Source organism: Giraffa tippelskirchi, chromosome 4, assembly GCF_054371585.1.
Source record: "Giraffa tippelskirchi isolate mGirTip1 chromosome 4, T2T-mGirTip1v1.2.pri, whole genome shotgun sequence".
In the NCBI taxonomy this organism is placed as follows: Eukaryota; Metazoa; Chordata; class Mammalia; order Artiodactyla; family Giraffidae; genus Giraffa; species Giraffa tippelskirchi.
Window position 1 is genome coordinate 166029503 of NC_137278.1, and position 14766 is coordinate 166044268.

At 41.9% G+C, this 14766-nt stretch overlaps 2 protein-coding genes across 4 annotated transcripts in view; one reads left to right on the top strand and one right to left on the bottom strand.

Annotated features, from left to right (window-relative positions):
• WASHC4 (WASH complex subunit 4) overlaps positions 1-6905 on the top strand; it is a 101365-nt gene extending 94460 nt beyond the window's left edge. The window contains exon 34 of the mRNA XM_081595647.1: positions 4023-6905. The gene's annotated coding sequence lies outside the window, so the exon portion shown is untranslated. The remainder of the gene's footprint in view (positions 1-4022) is intronic.
• Positions 1-14766, bottom strand: part of APPL2 (adaptor protein, phosphotyrosine interacting with PH domain and leucine zipper 2) — a 53866-nt gene that overhangs the window by 34349 nt on the left and 4751 nt on the right. For all 3 annotated transcript variants that reach the window (XM_081595661.1, XM_081595659.1, XM_081595660.1), the window contains exon 2: positions 10865-10963. In XM_081595661.1, coding sequence (XP_081451787.1) covers positions 10865-10963 — 99 coding nt within the window. The remainder of the gene's footprint in view (positions 1-10864; positions 10964-14766) is intronic.

The following is a 14766-nucleotide window of genomic DNA, read 5'->3' on the forward strand; positions in this document are numbered from 1 at the left end:
ATCCTCCCACCATCAACACATCCGGCCTAGAAAACATGTCTGACACTCTCCAACACTCTCCGACATAAACCACAGCAGGATTGTCTATGACCCACCTCCCAGAATATTGGAAATAAAAGCAAAAATAAACAAATGGGACCTAATTAAAATTAAAAGCTTTTGCACAACAAAGGAAACTATAAGCAAGGTGAAAAGACACCCTTCGGAATGGGAGAAAATAATAGCAAATGAAGCAACGGATAAAGACTTACTCTCAAAAATATACAGGCAACCCCTGCAGCTCAATTCCAGAAAAATAAACGACCCAATCAAAAAGTGGGCCAAAGAGCTAAACAGACACTTCTCCAAAGAAGACATACAGATGGCTAACAAACACATGAAAAGATGCTCAACATCACTCATTATCAGGGAAATGCAAATCAAAACCACAATGACCTACCATTTCATGCCCGTCAGAATGGCTGCTATCCAAAAGACTACAAGCAATAAATGCTGGAAAGGGTGTGGAGAAAAGGGAACCCTATTACACTGTTGGTGGGAATGCAAGAAACCAGACTTGAAAGAGACACGTGTACTCCAATGTTCATTGCAGCACTGTTTATAATAGCCAGGACATGGAAGCAACCTAGATGCCCATCAACAGACGAATGGATAAGGAAGCTGTGGTATATATATACAATGGAATATTACTCAGCCATTAAAAAGAATACATTCAAATCAGTTCTAATGAGGTGGACGAAACTGGAGCCTATTATACAGAGTGAAGTAAGCCAGAAAGAATAACACCAATACAGCACACTAGCACATGTATACGGTATTTAGTCAATCGGTAAAGATAACCCTGTATGCGAGACATCAAAAGAGACACAGATAAATAGAACAGTATTGCGGACTCTATGGGAGAGGGCGAGGGCGGGATGATACGGGAGAATGACATGGAAGCATGTAAATTATCATATGTGAAACGAATCGCCAGTCCAGGTTCAATGCATGATACAGGGTGCTCGGGGCTGGCGCACCAGGATGACCTGGAGGGATGGGATGGGGAGGGAGCTGGAAGCGGGGTTCTGGAGGGGGAAAACATGTACACCCATGGTGGATTCATGTCAATGTATGGCAAAACAAATACAATACTGTAAAGTTAAAAAACAGAAAATAAACTAATTAAAAAAAAAAGAAAACATGTCTTATATTTCTATAGCTCAGTTAAGGCTTCTCTTTAGGTTTGGGGTATACTACTAAGAGAGGAATGAGGGGAGATGCCAGATGAGGGGAGGGTACTGGCCAGCCTTGACCTCCACTGCTGTTCTAATTCTCCTGGGTTTGCTGTGCCTTAGGGGTGAAGGCCTGAGTTCTGCAGGGGCTTGTTTTATTTTTCATGAGCCTCCTTTGCAAGATCCATCAGAGCCCAATCCTATGGTTTTTTGGCCTTCTTTGCAGATAACTGGTCAACCTATTCCCCAATTTCCTTTATCTGTCCCAAGAAACAGCCATCAGTAGATCCTGAAACGTGGTATGCTCTCTTCTCCCCCAGAATAAAGTCAGGCAAACATAATGAAAATTCCTAGCTTTGGCATTCTACTGGGATGCCACCACTTTGAAAACAAACTAGAGCTGGCAGTCATGTAACCAAGAGGGAGGCAAAGGAACAAATCCAAAAGCACTGTGTCCCTGGATCTAGACAGGAGTGTGCAACTGTTCTTAGCACAGAGAAGCACTCCACAAGTGCTTGATGAATGGAGGAACAAACAGGGTTAGAAGATTCATCTAAATTTCAAGTTTTTAAACAATACCTGGGATCACAGCGTAAGGACAAAAATACTTCCTAATTGTATAAGGCAACATAACAAACAAGGGGGAATAGAATACAGAGTGGACAGGGATGATGCAGTCAGCCAGGAGATAGTCTGCTGACCATCTTCAGCAGTGCTGTTTTGACGATGAGGGTCCAGGGGAATGAGGGTCTTAGCCCATTCACTGAGCTGCTACTCTGCTGTATCAGAAAACCCCCTATTTCTCTTCTTTGAGTTCACGGCAGTGGGTCTGAGATGGATCTGTTCAAGTCACCCCAGGCAGCACAATGGAGACTATGATTTGCAGACCCACAGAATCATCCTAACCATAGCAGTGAACATTTACAGAGCACTTAATTCAAGCCAGATACCACACTAAGTGCATTCTTGGCATTGTGTCATTTCATTCTGACAACCCTGTAAGGCAGGTTCTAACTATTAACTTGACTTTACAGAAGAAATGGAGGCACAGAGACATTAGGCCATCTGCCCAAGGTCACACAGCTAGTTAGTAGCAGGGCTGGGATGTGAGTCCAGGTCTGTCTGTGTCTAAAACCCACGCTCTTAAACACTATTCTCTAAGTCCTAAGTCCTGCTAAGAGAAAAGACCTGAGAACCACTACTTTGGGCTAGAGATGACACACTTTTCCTGTAATAGGCCAATTAGCAATTATTTTTGACTTATTGGACAGATGGTCTCTGTCATGACACAAAAGCAGCCATAAATAATTCATGGGCAAATGAGTGTGGCTTTGTTCCAATAAAACTTTATTTACAAAAATAAGAGCCCAGTCCAAGGGCCATAAAGTCCTGGTCCTGTTTAGACAGTAAATGTCTCACAAGATTGTCTTCTGCCTCACCTCCCTCAGGAGCGTCTCCATGAAGCTACAACTCTGCAGAGTCAGGAACAGATTCTGCTCTTCTGGTCCATTCTTTTCTTTATTTTAGCTAAGTCTAAAATATTACTGCCCCATATCTGCCTCCTTAGAGACCAATCAACATGATAACCACACTCCCTGCTTTCATAACAAGCCTGGGGCGCAGGCTGCTTGAATCCTTCTCTACTTTAGAGGGTCCTGGCAAGCACCCTCACATGTAGTGGAGATACCTGACAGGGAGCTGCTGGCACCCGACTGTGCCCAGGCCTATGGGTGGGGGGGTGTTCATGGGGGGGAGGGTGCTCATGTCCCATGCGCACAACTCCACTGAGGCTCAGGGAGAAGGGGCAGAGCAAACAATACACACAACTGCTTCCAAAACTCCTGTGTACAGTGGCCTCTGCCAGGTCTCTACTAGAAACAGTTCCTGAAAATGCTGTGTATTTCAGATGTGTGTGATTCCAGGCACCAAGATTCTGTTCTACCAGCATGACTCCACCAAGGACAGAAACAATACATGTTACAAAATGGCCTGTCGCCTGCCCTGAGAAGAAATGAAACTCCCCTATACAGAGCACATCTTTTTAAACTAGACCAACTTTAATCTTAACTCATACTTAATCTATTGTACACAAAGGTTTCATGAAACGCTTTACCAACATCAATTAATTAATCCACACCCTGTGAGGTAAGCCTGCCTAATTATCTCTGCAATAAGACCTGTAAAACTGGAACTTGTGTGAAGAGTAAATATTAGTAGTAACAATAATAAAAGTAGCTGCTAATATTTACTGAGTCTTTTCTAGGTACCTGAATTGCTGTTAAGCATTGTTTATATATCATCACATTTAATCCTTATAAGGCACTTACAGTGTAGAGAATATTCTTCCTCTCACACAAATGAGGAGAAAGGTTCTTCTATAACTACACAATTAGTAACCGGAACAGCAACAACTTGACTCAGATCTGTCAGACTCAAAATCTAAAGTGCAAGTTCTTAACAATATACTGGGTTTGCCAAAAAGTTCATTTATAAAACCCAAATGAACTTTTTGGCCAATCCAATACTATTCCTATCCAAAGTCCAAAACTGTACTTAGTCGTACTCCGTGGGCAGGCCCCATAGAGCCTATAAATATCAGCATAAATTCTGTATTTTTCTAGCTGTAGTTCAGCAAAAGCAGTCGTCTAAAATGTAGATTCTATGAATAATGGAGTTCTGAGAGTAGAGTCCTTCAGCACTCTGGAATAGCTCTCGGGTTACTATCTACATTATCAGATGTGTCTTAAGAATCCTTAAGAGAGAGAACCTGACGAAGGGTTTACTGACAGAATGTTCTATTTTAAATAGTGCTTCGCAAGGCTGGTGCTGAGCAGAAAGACGAGTGGCTGACAAACCCAGAAGGAAAACTGAGGTTTGGACAAAGGACTGTTTACCTCCTGGTGGCATGGAGCACTCACCAACTGCAGCTGTCACCTGAAACCGCTTGAAGGCCCCTGGACAGGAAAGGAGAGGCCGGGAGCGGGGGCAGAGGAAATCCACTAGGGTCACCGTCACAGCGTAGGCACTGCTTTGATCTCCACCAAACATCTGGCCAGGAGTGTTGCCTCAAGTCAAGTGGCTGAGAGTCTCATCCATCACAGCACTACCCCCAAGCTGACGGGATCAGGAGCCCAGGCTGGGGGAGGCACACAGACGGAGGAGTGTGGAGCGCGGCAAGGATAGAGGTTAGAGAGCCCTGACTGGGGCAGGCCCTGAGGGGTACCTGCTGAGGACTCCGACAGTACTCTGCAGGTACCAGGGAAGCCCTGAGGAACCTGGGCAGGAGAAAAACAAGGTCAGATGTGAGCAGAATTTCGTAAGTGGCTGTGTGGCAAAAGAAACCTTGAAGGAAGAAAGAGGATGACATGAGGGTCAGGAGACCACCTGAAGTTGAGTGAGAGAGAGAAAAGGCTGAAGCCGAGCCAGAAAGTAGAGAAGGTAGCAGAGATCTGCCTGGTACTGTTGAGGCAAAAACATCAGGCTTGAGTGAATGAGGGAGGAGGAGGAGTCCAAGACGGCTGGACCCTAGACCGGATGACTCATGATGGCACTGCCCCAAGCTAAGGTGCTGATGGCAGGGCACAGATCTGGGAGGGACAATCAAGCACACAGTGGGGGTACGTGACATTCTGGTCAGTCCTTCATTTAACACCGAGTTGTCAAACAGTGAATGAGGCCAGGCAAGGTGCTGGGCACTGGAGACAAAGAAAACCTGCTCTCGGAGCTCACGGTGCACAGAGAGGCAAGAAAATTCCACACGTTGCCCCTCAGAGCTCTGACCAACAAGAGTGCAGGGTGTCTGCGTGCTCTGGTCAGGAGAGAAAACGAACAAAGGAAAGGCGTCAGATTCCTCGGATCTGAGGTCAGTCTTCAAAGTCATCTGCTGGGAAGGCCATTTTCCAGGACAAGGGGTCCATGAGATTCCTGGCAGCAGGAATGGCACAGCAAAGTCTCGAGATGTGTGGAGGGCCTGGCACACTGGACCAGCTGAAGACGAAACTAGAGGAGTAGGCTGAGACTCAGCTCACAAAGAGCTTTGCGTGCCCTACTGAGGGGTTTCATCTCTGCTGTGCGGTTACAGGGAGCCAAAGAAGCATCTGAAGACAGGGAGGGAGAGAGGGAAGGTTTGGATGTGGTAGCTTGAGGGTAAAGAATGGACAGAAGGGTGAAAGACAATCCCCCGACGAAAGGGAGACTGCTTAGGATGGTGCTGCAGTAGCCCAGGTAAGAGCGGAAAACTCACTCTCCACAGTGATAAGAGGCAAAAGTCGTTTGGAATAAGGACCTAGAGATGAGGGCTAGAAATAGATTCTGAAATGGCCAGGCTGTGTTGCAGTGACCTTGCCCAGCAAGCTAGTAGACTAACCAGAGAAGGGTTCCTGTGGAATTAGACTTAAGGGGTAGGCACCAAAGGGTGCCAGGACAAGAAAACAATCAAGAATGGTGGGCAGAGACTCTGGAGAGACGGTCACAGGGACCAAAGAAAGACAGTTGTGCAGGGGCCGCTGGTACTGCTGCCCGGGAGGGAGGGTGGACAGGGGCTGGGAAGCAGGCACTAAGCGGCCTGTGCAGCCAGCGGGGGACAGAGTCTAGAATGAGGAGCAAACATCAACGATGCAGTGAAGAGTTAGGAACACAGGGACACTGCTCCTTCAGGAAAGTCAAGATCAGAGGACCAAGTTCTATTTAACCCAACCAGCGGACCCAGGGTACAGTGCTATCGTAACTATGATTATTCTAAGGCTTAGAAGGTGGTTATGTTAACAGTGAGCACTTCCTGCCAAGGACTGATCTTACACTTTACAGGTATTAGCTCCATTAACCCTCACAACAACCTATGAGGTAGTTATTAATATGACCTCTGTTTAACTGATAAGGAAACTCAGGCAATCAAGTGACCTGCTCAAGGTCACCCAGCAAGTGGCCAAGACTGGAACTCAGAGCTGATACATCTAAGGTCACACACTTAACCTCGTACCTAAGGAATGAGCCTGGCCCAGAATAATCTTCTCTACCAATCTGAAAGCCTTCAACACTGGCATGAGGGAAAGCTGTAGATTCCACATGCAAACCCAGTGCAAAAACCCAGGTCTCTGAGGTTTCCAGGAACCACTCAAGGGCTCTCTGCTCCTGTACCTCAGCCTTGAGCTACACCTATTCCTCTGTCCCTGTCATATGAACCTCAATGTGACTGTTTTTGAGAGCTGTTAAAATGCACTGATTGAAACCATTATGAATAAAACCCAATTAAACAAGGGGAGTTTCCCTGGGACACAAAAAGGAGCTGGCTCCCACCTTTAACACACTACAAAGCTGCTAGGCTGCTAAGAAGGGTTGTTCTGTGATGACAAGAACAACTGTTGAAGACTCCCACTTCCTTAGCCTCGGCTGCCATTTCCAGAGACCAGTATGTCAACAGAGTACAGCACAGCAGTGCAGAGTGAGAGTGCACTAATGTTTTAGAGTCAAAGACCTGAGTTCAAATTCTGATCCTGCCTCTCATCAGCTGTGTGATCACAGGCAAGCTGCATAAGCTCTCTTAGTTTCCCTGCCTGTAAACACCTACTATAATAACACCTCTCCTTTATTGTGAAGCTAAATGAGATTATACACAAGAGGTGTCTCGCCAAGTATGTGGTACATTTATGTGTCTCATACTATTTTTATTATTAAAATACACAGTTCTGATCCTCTACGCCTCCCAAATCCTTCTCTCTCCCCCATTAAACTCACACTCCTGGATGCCTACCACTCTGTTTCCCAAGAGAAACACTGACTTATTTAGCTTGATATCTATCTATCTATATCTATATGTATATATCATCACTTATAAAGAAAAATATTTTCCTCTTTATAATAACAAATGTATGCATGTCTTGCAAAGTATTTTACTCCTATCCCCTCCCACTGTCTAAGCCCAATTTGAAAAGATATGATTCCCAACTCCAGTGTGGACTTTTACATTTTAGGATCAGGAGTTCTGCACTCCAAAACGTCTGTTTAAGAACAGCTGCAAAGGGATCTTCCTAGTGGTCCAGTGGTTAAGACTCTACTTTCCAATGCAAGGGGTATGGGTTTGATCCCTGTTCGGGGAATTAAGATCCCATATGCTGCAAGGTGTGTTTTAAACTTGTAAAAAAAATTTAAAGAAAAAAGTTAAATAAAAAAGGAACAGCTGCAGAGATGAGACCATGTTTAAGCAAGCCAGTTTTGCTGAAGGAAAGGGAAAGAGCCTGAACCATGGTTCTCACGTCAAAAAATTCCATCCAAAATGTAATTAAAAAACAAAACAAAACAAACAAAAAAATCCATCCAGACTGAAAGCACCAACTACAGAGGCTTGTCATCTGTTGGAGGAGAAAGACAGGTTCTAGGAGATGCCAGGTTTCACTAACACTCCTGGGAACATCATTTGATCTTCTCCCGTTTCCTCACTACAGTGTCTGAGAGGAGAAAGTATATTACCGAAGTAAACTTGCCAGATCCTAATAAATTCATTTTTTAAAGATTTTTAAAAATCTTACCCTTTCTAGGAAAGAAACAAAAGTATGGCAGATATACAAAATCAAAACAAATATATCAAATGTAAAACTTGGCCAGATTTTTCTGAAAATGTATACATGTGCATATATTTAAACACTACGTAAGTTTCAAACTTACTTAGTCAATGGTTTGAAAGACAGCAGAGATTTCTAAGTATGTAAACCATCTCTGCTTGCAGGAGACGAGTTCTTTCATTCAGATGACCCACAATGGAGTACTCAGCTCCTGCGTGTGCAAAGGCATGTCTGACACTTATGAAACCACATGCGATCCAGGGGCTGCTACAAAATGCTGAAAACAGCTTAGAGCCCATAGCTTCATTCTACTGCTTAAGACAAATAAAATTTAAAAATTTCCCCAAACCAGCCAATGTCAGCAAAACTGCTCACAGAACTTTCCTCTAGTTTTTTTTCACTCTTCCTCTTTCTAAAACTAAGGCCCAAATGGTCAAGTTCACTGTATCAGAATCCAGAAAATTACCATGTGGCTTAATTTAAAATATCTTTTAAGAACATTTATCATTTATTAACAGCATTAACCTGGTTAAAAAAATGTAATAATGAAAAACATCTTCCTAAGCACCTGTATTTTAAAATGAAATTATCAAACTCTATTAATATAATTTAACAGGTCTAGGTGTAAAATATTTAAGGAAGAATGTTAAATAAAACCAGGAAAACATAACCTAAGGGGGAACCGCTGAATGAAAATATTGGCAGCTCTTTCTCTTTCTCCCTCCCTCTCTTTCTCTCTTTCTTCCCAACCGCATACATGGAGATAAACAAATGGATCAAATAGGAGTTAGAAAAGTCTTCTTTTTAATTTAATTAAAAAGAAACATGTTCAAATAAACCTGAAAAACAACTAGCCCTGACCCAACTAGCCCTGACCTCAGCCAATCTGAGTGCCACTGGACACTGCCAGAATCCGTCATTGAGCTGGCATTAGCCAGACGTTCCTGCTAAGCTTCTGCCACAGGAAACGCGAGGCAGAAGGAAGGGTTTCTGCCAGCTCAAGAGCCCATGTGATGATCATGTGGTGTGAACTGAAAACTGGTTATAGTCTCTTGGAATGCAAGACCCACTTAATTTTGGCAAAATGCAGTTTTCTGGGCTCAAAAGAAAAGAAACACATAAGAAAACGTCTGGACATCTCCAAGTAAATGATTCTGACAGACATGGAGAGGCAGAGCAGAGACTCTTGGGAGTGGAGGAGTCACAGTCCCTTAAGTCTCGAGACTCTTAAACCTTAAACAGGAAACCAATCACTTGACAACAATATTCAAATTCCTGAAGAGCAAGAAAATTTCAGTACAAGCTCAGTAAAAAAATTTTCTATTCTCTTACATTTTGGATATTCAGGAAAAAAAAATACAAAAAATGTAATTGAAATAAACAGAGCTTTTAAAAAACTGACAAACTGGGTCTCCCAGTTTCTGAGTGCTTTACCTAAACAAGCAAAACCACAAATAAGCGTGTGATTCTTTTGGTCATTAAAATTAGTTCCAATGAATAAATAACACTTTTATAACACAGTAGTTTGCAAATCTCTATCTCCAGCCTGAACTCTGGATCTGAACTTTCAACATGATCTCTTCACCCCTTTGATGTCCCATGGACACCTCAGCCTTTCAAGAATTAAGACTGGCATCTCTGCCATTCCTGTCACTGTCACACACACACACACCCCCACGCACATCCTGCTCCTCTTCCTGTGTTCTCCCAACTATGCACCCTGTCGATCAAGTCAGAGACCCGGGCATCATTCTTGATTCATTCTTCACTGACCGGACCCCTTCACAGTCAGTCAGTCAGTCACCAATCTACCTCTTCCTATTGCCACTGGCCTAGCTCAGGTTACCACCCTCACGTTTAGTAGTTGAGAGTTTGGGCTTTGGCTTCAGGCTGACTTGCTCTACCATGTATTAACGGCGTGGACTTGGGAAGTCATTCATCATCAGAATCCTTAAATCTCCTGACCTAGAAAATGAAGAAAATAGTAACAACACTCACCTCACAGGGTTGTGAGTGAATTTAAGTGAAATGATTATAGGTAAAAGCCTCTGAAACTGGGCCCGGAACTTAAGAAGTCAATAAATCTCAACTGTCACAATTGTCTTCCTTTTGGGTGTCCAGCACAATTCCTCTGGGTTAGGTACCCTTTCTCTCCCAGCACCTCTACACTCTTTGGTAACTGTTTTGTCTCCCAACCTAGCTGTAAGCTCCCTAATGGCAAGGACAGAGTCTTTTTCCCATATATGATATGAATGAATGATTAATAAAATAATGATAATAAGTGATTATATATGAAGAGTAAGTATGGAATAATAAATGACTACACATAATTACTAATATATACTATTATACACTGAATGTGGTATTTATTTAGAGATCATAGGTGTAGGTGAGAAAAAGAAATAGTAACACAGACAGATTTAAGTCAGCAAGGAATTAATAATGAAACCGGTTGCCATAATATTTTGATATGTAACATAACAAATTTTATTTTTAAGTAACTCTCAAGTTTTATCCTAGAAAGTAACATACATAGGCAATTCTTGATCTTAAAAAGATTCACTTTTGCTACTCAGCAATTTATTTTCCATGGTTTTGCAAGACAAAGATACTTGTTCCTCAAAACAAAGAACCACGCAACTGTTCTAGAACTATGACTCAAGTCTTTTCAGAGGAAGCACTTGAAAAAACATCTCTATGTGCCTGCACTGATACCTAAGATTGACCATTTATGAGAAAGAAAAGAGCCATGCCTCAGAATACTCAACCCACTCATTCACAAGTAGGAAGAGGAGACTCAAATGTTTCCCTTCGGGACTGTTTTTTTTTTTTTCTTTTAATTAAAAAGCAGTGATGTGGCACCTTTCTACTGGTTCTCCTACTTACAGGAAAATTACCCTCTTTCTTAGGCTATGAAAACAAACTGTCCTTGGTTTTTTGAGGTGAAAAGAAGAGAAAAACAATCGTGACTTTATTTCAAAAATTTAAAGGGTGGTATTCTGACTCAAATCTCTCGACCTCCTGAGAGAAGTTCAAGGTGAGGGCAGAGGGCTCCTACTATATTCCTCTCCAGGTCAGTGGGCAGGAGGATACCTGGGCTCCATAGACGCGCTGCATTGCCTGGAGCAGCTGGTTGGTATAATCCGTGAGAGTGCCGGCATCTTCCTCAAATACACTCAGTAAAGAGCGAGTCTGCAACAAAAGAGGCCAATATTATTTCTAAGTGGAAAAGTTACAAAAGAAGTAAAACAAATACAAAGACACACAGAAACTGGGAGGGAACATGCCTGTTCTCTGGCTTTCTTTTTTTATTGCTAATACTGATACAAGTTGATTCCTGGAGCTTTAATTTAGAATTCCTTTTCTAATCCTTTAGACTACAGTGCAAGGGCAAACTGAATACAGTTCGAGTACTGGGAACAGAGAAGGAAAGCCAGTTTCTAAAGGGTTAAGACTCAAGGGCTATTATCTGTCTTGACTTTAGCCTCTACCTAAGCACCAGTAAAGTTCATCCAATAAAAGTGTTAAAAAGGGCAGCCTCTCCCTTCAAGCCCATAAATTGAACTCAGTGTCAGTCCTGTCTGTGTACCTGGGGTGTGGTCACCCAGCACTGCATCATCACAGCACTTAACCATCTGTCTGGTTTTCTGCAATCTTGAGTGTCTTGCAGGAGTGTGTCATTCCTTCCACTTAAGACACTACAGTCAATCTCCATGTCTTTCGTCACATTCTAGTCAACCAAGTTTTTAAACTCATGGCCAGGAAATTTCGTGTACTGTGGGCATGCCAGCAGAAGTTCTGGGCACAAAACTCAAATAGAAACTTAGGAACAGTAGCTCCGTTCCCCTGGGAAGACTACTCAGTGTTTCAAGAACAGCTGAGCAATGTCTTAGATGAAAGGTATTTCCTATCATTTTCATGCAGAGTGCCTGATCTGCTGAGCACTAAGAAAATATTTGTATATTGGAAGATGTCTAAAGAAGTATCACGGCATCACATAAGAGACCATGTCTGTTCAAGAGACTACTGTTAATGTGTCCAGCACAATGGGAAACGTTAGTGACAATGGGATCTCTATTTCAGAAAACAACCCACTAGACACAGAACAAAGAGTAAACTACAGAAATGACTTTAATAAGGTGATACCAGGGCAGCTTACAAAGAACAATCCATTAAGGTGCATAGTTTCCCTGCAAATGAATTTCAATTCTTCTTTCTTTTTCTAACTTATCTCAAGCAAGAGAACAATAACTGACCCAAAAGCATCCCCCAATAAACTAGAACAGAAATCCAGGCGTTTGAATCGTCCGACCTTTGATTTTGTTGACAAACTCTGGGGCACTTCACAGCAGTACATATTATCCTGGCTTTGCCTGAGGTCTTTATGGCTAAAAATACCTTCTCTGAAACCAATGAACTCTCTTCAGTACCAATTCCTATCAACAGAAGGATCAGAACAAATAAAACAAAAATCATGGCTGTGACCCACTGGATCTCTTAATCCATCACTGGATGTCAATGAGTAGGTGAAAAACATTGGTTTAGAATTCTTTATTACATCTCTTTAAAATATACTCTTTGAAAAAAAGACGATGCTAAAAGATGTTTTTAGAACCTACAGTGACTAGTCTATTACTCTGGAGTCATTCATTCACGTATACACTTCGGCCTTCATCCAATATTGGGTGAAACACTGTGATGGGAATTGAGATTCACTGGTGATCAGAACCAACTCTGTTCTCCAGAAGCTTACAGTCTATTGGGGCCTCTCAAAGGCTCTGAGATACCCTTGGGACTATGTCAGTCCTGGGTCCAAATTCAGGCCCTACCACTAATTTGCAGGTAGCACTAGAAGTAAAGAAAGTACTTAAGGTGACTACCAGTGTCTAATACATAGTGGTAGTAGAGGATAGTGATCATGAAGAAGCTAACGAATGTCGGCTGCTTATTACACATTGGCTTCACATGTATGATTTCATTTCAACACTACGGCAACAACATTATCTACACAGTTAGGAGAGAACCTTTCAGTATTCATAGTGTCAATAATGAAGGCATTCTTCAATGTTTATTATGATTCGGGTTCCTATCTTTGCTGTAACAGTATGTCCAAGAGAATGCAAAAGAGTGATACAACTGGATCGAGGCTATTTGATTTTTTAAAATACTACTGACGTGCATTTAGTTGACTCCTACTTACTGTTTTTAAAACTCTTAGGAACAAAACAGAATGGAAAATGAGCTGTAGGATGAAATGAGAGGGCTTGTATAAATATTCTCCACAAAAAGAGTAGAAAGAAAACTAAAAACTACCATTTACTCTGTACGTCCTATATACCAGACACTGTGTCGAGCATTAAATACTACTTCATCTAATCCTTCCACCAACTTTATTAGATACCACAGTTAAACTAACCCCATTTTACAGATGATAAAACTGAGGCTCATCAAGGTTAAGAAACCTCCCACAACTGGGAAGCAGCAGGGCTGCAATGTAAACCCAGGTCTGGCTGGCACCAATGGCCAATCTTTTTTCCACCACAGGAGTCTGCATCCATCACCCAGCAAAGGTGGGTCTCATCAGTGGGCATGCTCCTTGGCCCACAGCCCACCATCCCGTCTGGAGGCACGATGCAGCTGTCTGGAGCTGGCTTCTCTTTGGTCATCCTACTGTCATGCTCTCACCTGTGATACCAGCCAAAACTACATCACAAATCTTTTTTTCTTTATATCCTGAACATGTTTACCATGATACTCATTAAAACTGACAAAAACACTCCTATCTTCCCTTTGTAACTGAACGAGGCCATGATCATCCTTGAAAAAAAAAATACCCAGCTATCTCAGACACTGTTTTAATATCCACATTTATCAGCTCTATATCTGTTTAAACTTATACATGGAAAAACAGGAATGTTCTGAGATATGAAGAAGGAATAGGACCAGTCAAAGGTACACTAGTTGCTGGGAAGTTCTACCAAAAAATCCAGAGGACACTGTTGCATATAATTATAAGGACAATAACAGCAATCATTTATGGAGTTACTGTAACATGCAAGCATGAAGATATTGACACTTTACATATGTTACTTATTCTTCATAAGAATTAAGCAAGTATTCTGATTTTACACATGCTGAAACACAAGCTCAGAGAGGTTGAGTCACCTGCTGGATCAAGATTTAAATTCCATCCTTTATCTACTACTCTATACTCTCAAGAGTATGCCTGGATGGAAGAACAAAACCAAACACCTTAGCCTTAGCTCCACACTACCCTCTATTTTAGAATAAAGAAACCAAGTGTCATCTAATAAAATAGTCCTAAACATTTTTCATGCCTAAAAACAGCATCTAGTTATATAATGGCACAATTTTAATAGCTGTGATTATAAAATATACACACACGTATGTGTGTATTTTATATACACTTAAAATGTTTCAATATTTTATCACATATAATATATACAAGTATAAATATTACATATATATATTTAAGGTAAAAACAAAACTCTTATTCCCATATTACGGCAGAGGGTGAGAAATGTCTCGGTAGACCCAAGTCTACTGAAATAAATATGTATTATAAACAAAGAGTACAGCAGGACAAACGTCTTCCACAATGAAGACAAAACCACTAGGTAATGTTCTGATGCATCTTGCCTGCGTTAAAAAAGGCCTGGTTTCCCAGCTGGACCTCTCACTGCATAATCCCAGAACTTAATCTTTTTTTTTTTTTATTCAACCATTCACATAAGATGTATTTTATTAATAAGATAGCACAAATAATATTAAGTAATTATGCAAAGTAGTTTTTTTCATATGTGCACGAGAAGGGGCTGTCATTGCCTCAGGATAGATTCCCAGAAGCAGAATTACCAATTCAAAGAGTTGTTGTTGAGTTGCTTAGTCGTGTCCGACTCTTTGTGACCCACGGATTATAGCCCACCAGGCTCCTCTGTCTATGGGATTTCCCCGGCAAGAATACTGGAGTGGGT